Source organism: Triticum aestivum, chromosome 6A, assembly GCF_018294505.1.
Source record: "Triticum aestivum cultivar Chinese Spring chromosome 6A, IWGSC CS RefSeq v2.1, whole genome shotgun sequence".
Taxonomy (NCBI): Eukaryota; Viridiplantae; Streptophyta; class Magnoliopsida; order Poales; family Poaceae; genus Triticum; species Triticum aestivum.
The window spans coordinates 577,910,796-577,920,519 of NC_057809.1; the positions used below are offsets into that span (position 1 = coordinate 577,910,796).

A 9,724-nucleotide genomic window follows, 5' to 3' on the forward strand; every position below is an offset into this window, starting at 1 on the left:
TGTCACAACTCACAACAGCATCACCTCTCACTCTGTCACTCTCCGCCTCTATCCTTCCAAACTTCGTTTGTCAACCACTGATGGTGAATGCAAAGGATTTCCAAAATACATTGATTGAAATGGTATTATGAACTTGAACTGATACCAGCAAAACTTCTATCAGCAAGCTACTTCTTTGGAGTGAGGCGTGGGGTGCTCATAACAATATATGAATGCTATATATTCTGTATGGCAGTATTTTATTTTATGGAAGCAACATGGTCGTTGCACCACATGGTATCAAAAGTTAATGGAATAGTGCTCATATAAATGTGGACATGTGGAACTAGATCGTTATTCACAAACCCATGTTGCGCACCTGAGCTGAGCAACGAGTATATCTTTATATTGCAAGCTAGGTTCATATCTACACACACAAATTTGCACTTCGATAGGATTGTTTCTGCAAGGCCATTGAAACCCATGGACATTTTAGGAGTTGGAAGCATCAGGAGTTGTGATTAAGCTTTCCTTGTTTGTTCAGCAAGAAACATCACCATGATGTTCAGCTTGAGATGCACTCTTCTTCAAAGATCCATTGCCTTTGTTTTTAGAACAAGATTCATCGCCTATGAGGCAGTGTTGACCGGACTTGTACTCAGGGGCAGAACTGGGCTATAGCCCCGGCCGTGGCCCAACTAGTACAGATACCCCTCCTTAAAAAGTCCAAACATAGACCAGACTATCTCTATACACACAAGCAGCAGTTAGTCTGGGCAGTGCCAAAGGGCTAAAACGGGCTGATCAATATGTAAGCCCACCAACCAATGCATAGGGGAAGTGGAATTTGACTCGGTGTAGTTAGTCTAGCCATTTGGTGTGTTTCCTGCGGCCGCCGGAAGGCGTTTCGGTTCCGGCCGTCTTGGTCGTGTAATGTTCAGCTTTGTGAGTCCTAAAAACAAATACGACCAGGCGTAGACTATTCTTGGTGGCTCGTTACTCGCACTGCTCAACCGCTCTCCAACGCTCAACTAAACAAAAATGTGAGTCAGTGACTCGATCGGTGTGGTTGTGACGAGCTGCGCCGATCCAAGGAAAAGATTCTGCTTGTTATCGGCAAGGATTTGACAGGAGAGGTCGTAGTGAAACGGTTGATTAGCAAACACTGTGTTTCACGGGCACTCTAAATGAAATGTGGTAGGATGTAGGTCGAATATTTGTCGTTGCTGGTTTGACAGCGATGACGGCTGGTCCCTGCCCCGCCGACGTCCATCGCAAAAGAGAGGTTCACTACTATGGAAAAACCTAGTAGTAACGTGGGTTAAATAGTTAGTAATAGCACGGGTGCCCGTGCAACCACTAGGACGCTACAACTAACTGGGTAGTAGTAACGTGAGTGCCACCCTGCGCTACTTCTACGTCTGTTAATAGTAGCATGCGTGCCACCCGTGCTACTATTAATTATCTGTAGCGAGTGTCTAATGCCCCGCGCTACTACTATTAATTTCAAAAACAAAAAAAAATCTCGATCTCATGCTTGCTATCTATGGCGGCAATGGTTAACGGTAGGGGTCGCCCGAGGCACGGATGGGCAACGGCAGACCAAATCCGGCTGCGGCTGCTGGAGAGGGCCGGAATCCAGGCCAGAGCAAGGCGGCAGTGTGGGGCTCCTCTTCACGGACAAGGCAGAGAGCTCTTGGTCGTCCATGTCGACGACCTGCACGGGCATGGACATGGGAGGGTGATTCAAACTAGAGGGAGAGAGAGAAAAAGAGAAACGAGGGAGAGAGGAAGGAGATGCAGGGAGCAGCGGGGTTGGTTGCCGGTGGTGAGGTGCTCCAGCGTGGTGGCATGGAGACGCGGGGGAAGACCGACGAGTTGCTGGACACCGGCAGCGCGAGGCGGCGGCCTCTTTCAGCGCCACGGAGGAGGAGGCGCCCATGCGTAGGAGCCCCTTCGGAGAGCCTACAGAGAGAGAGGGGAGAGTGATGGGAGAGAGGAGGGATTTGGGGGGGAGGGGGAGGGGGGTTTCCGGGCCGTTAAAAAACTATATACTTATTAGCAGCGAGGGGTTTATAACCCGCCCTACTACTATGGTATGTCCTGGAACACAGTGAAGATCACTTAGTAGCAGCGTGGGTTTATACCCCGTGCTACTACTATCAACTTAATATTAGCGCGGGTTTATACCCCACACCACTACTATGACCTGTCCCGGGGGCATAGTGAAGACCACTTAGTAGTAGCGTGGGATCTAGCAGCAGCGTGACCATATACCCCTCGCTACTGCTAAGCATCTATCTTTAAATATAAGGTAGTAGGGGGTTGTTCCTTGGAAGAAAGGCACGATCGTATGTGTGGGAGCTTGAACACATATGCATCGACCCGTTTGCCGGCCTGTCTGTCTTTAGACGGTTACTCAAACTAACATCATCGATACGGACACACATACACACAAATGTGTTGGAAATATGAGCAAATTACTACGAGATTTAATCCGAATAAATAGGAAATAGATCATGACAGCAATAGCAGAGATTAAACTAATCATGCGAACTAGCATAGTAGGTGAACAGATCACATCTAGGGCGCATACTAGAAACATGAATTCTACCACGATCTCGAACAAGAAGGATAGAATCACATACGGTGCAGCGGGTGCAGCACCGCCGGCGTTGACGTTGTCGCCCATGTCGTCGAGGATGAGGTTGCCGAGGTCGGGGAAGAAGTCGTCGTTCGCGAAGTCGTCGCTGCCAGCAGTCGCGCGAGTGCGCTCGCGCGGCGCGGCGCGGCGAGCGAGGAGGAGGAGCGCGCGTGTAGGTCTCCTCTTTTCATGCTCATACAAGTGGTAGAAGAGCTCGCCTTATAAAGAGGTGCAACTCTCTCTCAACTTATGAGGTGGGACTAAACTTTAGCCTCACTCACTCCACTCACATGTGTGCATGAATGGGCCAAGGGAATTTCAGAATTTTAGTTGGGCTTTGGACCAAAGGCCTACTAGCAAAATTCCAACAATCCCCCACAAAGTCTCATTGGCATATCTCATTATTTAGTTCCAAAACATTGTTTATATACCGGTGCTTAGTGGAGACTGTGAAGTTGAACTTCCACTTAGAGATCTATGCTACACTAGATCACAACTTGAATAGTGGACTATGCCTTGAACTACAAGTTTTCTGTGAGACTAGTTTCACACAAATTCTTGACCGATACTAGGCTGCCGCAAGGCTTCCCCGCGGGTGGAGCGTATACGTCATACTCCAGGCCTTTCATGAATTTATTAGAGAACACCCAATTCTCACAGACTGCGACGTTAACAGTCAAATTCATATAGGTGTGTTCCTCAGAAGATGTTCTACAGGATAACATCTCTGCTTACCCGAATAAGCCACTTGGAACACATTACGATAAGTATCAACCTGCCATGCAGATCAGGAGAGTATTGCATCTTCACGGAGTGGGATAGTTAATATAGTGATACTCTCCTCCTAGCTGACCAAGAGCTTGTCTCCCACTTCTACTTCACGGGATTTCCGATCACATAGAGTGGGTTACCACTATGGACAACTCATGCGGTGGGTCTCAGACCCATCTCCATCGATGCATTATCTATCACATTACGTGATAGACCCTCTGTGAAGGGATCTGCCAAGTTTTTCGACGTTTGGATATAATCCAACGTAATAACTCCGGAGTTCCTCAATTTTATGACAGATTTTAGTCTCCTCTTCACATGCCTTGAGGACTTCATATTGTCCTTAGAACTGTTTATCTTGACGGTCACAATTTGATTATCACAGTTCATCAGGATAGGGGGTATTGGTTTCTCAACCATAGGTAAGTCCATCAAGAGTTTACGAAGCCACTCTGCTTCAACAGTTGCAGTGTCTAATGTTGTGAGTTCTGCTTCCATAGTTGACCTCGTTAAGATGATCTGCTTGCAAGACTTCCAGGAAACAGCGCCACCACCAAGTGTAAAAACATAACCACTTGTGGCCTTAATCTCATCAGCATCAAATATCCAGTTTGAGTCACTATAACCCTCCAGTACCCTTGGATACCCAGTGTAGTGAATCCCATAGCTCGCGGTGCCTTTCAAATAGCGCATAACTCTCTCAAGCGCATGCCAATGATCATCTCTCGGTTTTGACACAAACCGACTCAGCTTGCTCACAGCAAAAGAGATGTCAGGCCTCGTGGCACTCGCCAAATACATAAGCGAGCCAATAATCTGAGAATACCTCAGTTGATCTCTAGCAATTCGTCGATTCTTTCGAAGCAACACACTAGCATCATATGGAGTTGGAGAAGGTGTGCAGTCGCTATACCCAAAACGACTCAAGACCTTTTCCACATAGTGAGACTGAAGCAGTGTGATCCCACCATTCTCATCTCTCAACAGCTTGATGTTTAAGATAACATCAGATACTCCTAGATCCTTCATCTCAAAACAGCGAGATAAGAAATCCTTAACCTCCTTGATTAAATCAAATTTGGTTCCAAAGATAAATATGTCGTCGACATATAGACAAAGAATAACTCCTTCGCCCCCACCATAGCGATAGTACACACACTTGTCACCATCATTTACTACAAAGCCGGCAGCAGTTAATGTTCTTTCGAACTTCTCATGCCACTCCTTAGGAGCTTGTTTAAGGCCATATAAAGACTTTAATAACTTGCACACCTTTCCTTCCTGACCAGGTACTACAAAACCATCTGGCTGATCCATGTAAATTTCCTCCTTCAACTCTCCATCGAGGAAAGCCGTCTTAACGTCCATTTGATGAATGAGAAGACCATGTGAGGCAGCCAGTGATAGTAGCACCCGAATTGTGGTCAGTCTAGCCACGGGTGAGTAAGTATCAAAGAAGTCTTCACCTTTTTTCTGGGTATAACCCTTGGCCACAAGCCGTGCCTTGTACTTTTCAATCGTACCATCAGGTCTAAGCTTCTTCTTGAACACCCACTTACATCCTACATGTTTGCATCCATAAGGATGGTCAGTGATCTCCCATGTACCGTTAGCTAAGATGGAATCCATCTCGCTACGCACAGCTTCCTTCCAGTAGTCAGCATCAGGAGATGCATAGGCTTCTGAAATAGTCCTCGGTGTGTCATCCACGAGGTACACAATGAAATCATCACCAAAGGACTTTGCAGTCCTCTGTCTCTTACTCCTCACAGGAGTTCCATTGTCACCCTCAACAGGATTCTCAATGTGTTCCATCGCAATGGAGGGTTCAGGAATTACAGTGAATTCCTCACTAGATGGAGTAGGTATCTCCTGATTTGATGAACTCGACATATCCTTCATAGGGAATATGTCCTCAAAGAAAGTTGCATCATTCGACTCCATAATCGTACCAACATGCATGTCGAATACCTCAGATTTTATTATCAAAAATCTATAGCCGATGCTATGAAAAGCATAGCCCAGAAGAACACAATCCACGGTTTTTGGTCCAAGTTTGCGCTTCTTGGGAATTGGTATATTGACTTTCGCCAAACAACCCCAAGTACGTAGGTAAGAGAGTTTCAACCTTTTCCTTTCCCATTCCTCAAATGGAGTCATGGTCTTATGCTTTGTGGGAACTCGGTTTAGGACATGACACGCAATCATTAGCGCCTCCCCCCACCATTCCTTGGATAGACCCGAAGTGTCTAACATGGTGTTAACCATATCAGTTAGAGTTTGGTTCTTTCTTTCGGCTACCCCATTTGACTGGGGTGAGTAGGGAGGCATCCTCTCATGGATTATACCATGTTCCGCACAAAATAGATCAAATTCATTAGAAAAATACTCTCCACCACGATCGGACCTAAGCCGTTTAATTTTTCGATCAAGTTGGTTCTCTGCCTCAGCTTTATAATTTTTGAAGAAAGTTAAAGCCTCATCTTTTGATTTCAGAAGATACACATAACAATATCTAGTGGAGTCATCAATCAACGTCATGAAGTATCTCTTTTCACCTTTTGTCAACACGCCATTCATCTCACAAAGATCAGAATGTATAAGCTCTAGTGGCGCCAAGTCTCTTGCCTCTGCAGTCTTATGGGACTTGCGAGGTTGCTTAGCTTGTACACATACTTGGCAAGACCGTAGGCGATGGCGGCGGCCGAGGGCTCGTTGATGATGCGTGTGACGTTGAGGCCAGCAATGAGACCGGCATCAAGGGTGGCCTGGCGCTGCGAGTCGTTGAAGTAGACTGGGATAGTGATGACAGCATCTTTCACCGTAGTGTCGAGGTAGGCCTCGGCTGTCTCCCTCATCTTGACAAGCACCATGGACGATATTTCTTCCGCTGTGAACTGCCTCTCCTCACCCCTGTACTTCACCACAATCATCGGCCGATCGCTGGTGCCTGAAATGACTTTGAATGGCCACAACTTCATATCTCCTTGCACACACTCTTCGCTGAATCGTCGACCAATCAATCGTTTCGCGTCTGAAGAAAAAATGATGCAGTAGTTTCAGTATAGTACATTTGGCAAAGCTAGAGGTATATCAAGAAAACTAGAGAGCAAAAGATTAAATTCACTTCATTGCAAATTTAAGCACCAGCTACATCACATAGCACATACATCATGTGACCTGACTACTATGAAGTACAAACCAGTAACATGACAAACTTTTTTTTAGAATTTTATGAAACTGAAAAGTTTGAAGTTTGAAGTTTTCAAATTAAGGCCTCTGTGGAGTTCGGTCTCTGTTTGGCATTTTCGTTAGTTAAATATGTAATTGTGAAAAAAATTCTTTGTGGTTACATAATTATGCAATAATTTGTGTACTAAAATATAGTTTTGTGGATGCCTAATAAAATTAAGCCACTCAACTTTTGCACGTCAGAAATGTATGAGCTTTCACGGGTATGCTTAACTAATTATACTGTCTAAGTTTTATAATTTACAGCTATGTACTAATTAGAAATTTTCAGCTCCCGCAGAAATTAACTAGATATATAATTTACTATATTCAGTTTATAAGCTGGTAGGTTTTATCACATTTATGTAATGAAAACATTTTGTTTTAGATATATAAATAAGTGGAATTTTTTTAGGGTAATTATAGTGAAATGTCGTAGGTACATTTTATTGTGATATAAATATTTGACGATTATAGTGAAATATTGATATCATAGAAATTCCTATGGACCTTTTGATAGCTTGTGACAGCCTTCTCTAGAGATCACCTAACCAAAATACTGCTGTTAGGATATGTATAGCCACGAAAATTAATTTTAGACAATATTTGGCCAACATTCAGTGTAATGCTTAAAAGAAAGCAATTCAGTTAGCAAAGGAATTTTCCATTTATTTCAGCACAAAATACTACTCCATACAAATATAAGATGTTTTGGATATTTCAATATGGACTACAAACAGCAAAATGAGTGAACAAACACACAAAAATGTGTCTTATACATCCGAATCAGGAAAAAGATAGAACATCTTATATTTATGAACGGATGAAGTATTTGTTTAAAGTTCCGAAAATACTTTCCAGATAATTAACTATGGATATTGCAACATGTCGCACTCGCACATACCTAACTATCAACACATCAACCCCAATATCCTCCATAAGAAACCTCTCCGGACCACATTGATTGCAAGACTTTTCATAGGAGCTTTGGGTTCCTATAACTTTTTATGTGCTGGTGTGATTTGAGAAATGTATCATGCAGCTTGCTTTTCCTAAATATTAGTTTGCGGATTTCACCAAAAGTTTTCCACTGACTTAAAACTTGCTGATTTTTTGTGTTTTCCTATGCTGTAATGAAACAACATTTTGCGCAAGTTTAATCACATGGGAATTGATTCTACATTTTTTAGTCATGCATATAGAATCGTGCTACTTAAAGAGGTTCTTAGTGCTTGTGAGTTGGAAGGTTTTACAACATGGTAGCATTATCTAGGGTTCTTAGGGTGACTAAATAATACAACAGTAAATGGCACAGAACAATATGAATAAGTCTGGAAGAAAAGATGCTGGAATCGAATAGCTAGCTGCGTAACAGCGTAAGCATTTGGCAACTGAGGAATATAAGAGATGTCAGGGATCTAAGGCTTTGGGCATGCATCTCCATCTTGTCGATACTACTGGGATCATCTCAATAGTCAATAATAATGAGTCTGTCTAGGAGACATCTAGATGTGACATAGTTATGTTACATCTAAGTTGATGTCCACTCTATTTGTAATCTATTTCTTTTGTCCTAGTTTTTTTTGTTTTTTATTACTACATTATATATTTGTGGGAGTTTAGATGTGACATCCTTAAAAAAAACATCTAGATGTGAATTATACAAATTGATAATTCAATATATGTAACGCACGCACAAAACGCCGTCACACAAACCCACTAACCTGAGAAACTCAATTAAAGAACAGAACAGCTACCACTAAAAAAGGGAAATATTCGTAGGTGGCAGTCAGTTGGTAGTTCTCTTCTCACCGAAGACGGTGTTGACGGGGTTCATGGCGGCCTGGTTCATGGCCGCGTCGCCGATGAGACGCCAGGTGTCGGTGAAGGCGACGCAGGAAGGCGTGGTGAGGTTGCCCTGGTCGTTGGCGATGACCTCCACGCGCTGGTGCACCGGCCGCCACACGGCCACGCAGGAGTAGGACGTCCCGAGGTCGATGCCGATGGCCGGTCCGTCGTCGCCCTTCGTTCCTGCCATCTCCATGCAACAAAAAGGCAGAGGAAAAGGAATAGTGTGACGCTTGGGAATTGCTGGGTTCTATTTAAACGCGTAGTGGAGGAAGGCGAGAGGGCCGTAGTCTGGAAAGTAACTTCGGAAGCCGAAGAAGTTTACACTGGCCAACGAACCTCAGCAGTAATTACACAAGCCAAATGTACATGTACTCCGTGAAATGAAGGGTTGTTCGTGCATTTGAATCCGGTAGAGTTCTCGTCACACCATTGGAGGTGCAAGATTGATGGTCATCATATTTCATAGTAAATTCAGAGGGAATAGATAACAAAATGCATTTGATCACTGATTGCTCTTTTCGTTATGACTTCTGTACACGTATACGTGTTCAATCAATTATATTTAGGGGTGTGCTACGCGTTGCTGGCTCATCTTTTTAAAAGATCGGCCAGGTTGCGAGCAGTTAGATCTAGTGCTTCAAGTAGCCGGCGTCTCCACCATTGCAATAGAGATCTTGTTACGGAAATTTTTTGCAACATTTTTTTAACAGAAGTCTTGTTGCATTTTTATTTTTATTTGCAATAGAGGTGATATTGCAGATTTTTTTTTCAAGGATGCAACCCATGGGGTGGTGGCTTCTCTCGGTTATAGGCGATGCAGAGGATCAACTGGCGTGAGGCGACAAACTGATCCACGACGGTGGCACGCACACTGGCGATGCGAGAGGAACAACGACGTGGCGAAGAAAGGTCGGGCACGAGCATATTCGGGCGGTGGCGGCGATGCACAGCTCAGCCCCGCATAGTTATATGCAGTAGCACAACGAGAGGAGCGAGATGAAGGGAGGGAGCAGTGGTGGGGTAGCTCGACTGGCGGCAGAGCGGACCGGAGATGGCGGTTGTCGGCAGGTTCGCGCTGGTGCTCCCCGGTGGCCATGGCAGCTTCAGAGATGGTTCCTACGAGAGGGAGGCATGGAGATGAAATAGAGGGAAGGAAAGGGAGAAAGAAAGAGCGGCAGCAGAAAAGGGCATGTAGGTTTGCAACTGACCACTTGTTACGGTCGAGGGAATGCAACAAGATCCCAGTTG

General features: G+C 44.5%; 1 protein-coding gene across 1 annotated transcript in view; it reads right to left on the reverse strand.

Annotated features, from left to right (window-relative positions):
• Nucleotides 1-8,663, reverse strand: part of LOC123129730 (heat shock 70 kDa protein 2-like) — an 11,994-nt gene extending 3,331 nt beyond the window's left edge. The window contains exons 1-2 of the mRNA XM_044549778.1: nt 8,438-8,663; nt 6,042-6,428 (exon numbers count right to left, since the gene is read on the reverse strand). Of these exons, the coding sequence (XP_044405713.1) occupies nt 6,042-6,428; nt 8,438-8,663 (613 nt within the window). The remainder of the gene's footprint in view (nt 1-6,041; nt 6,429-8,437) is intronic.
• Between the last annotated feature and the right edge of the window lie 1,061 nt (nt 8,664-9,724).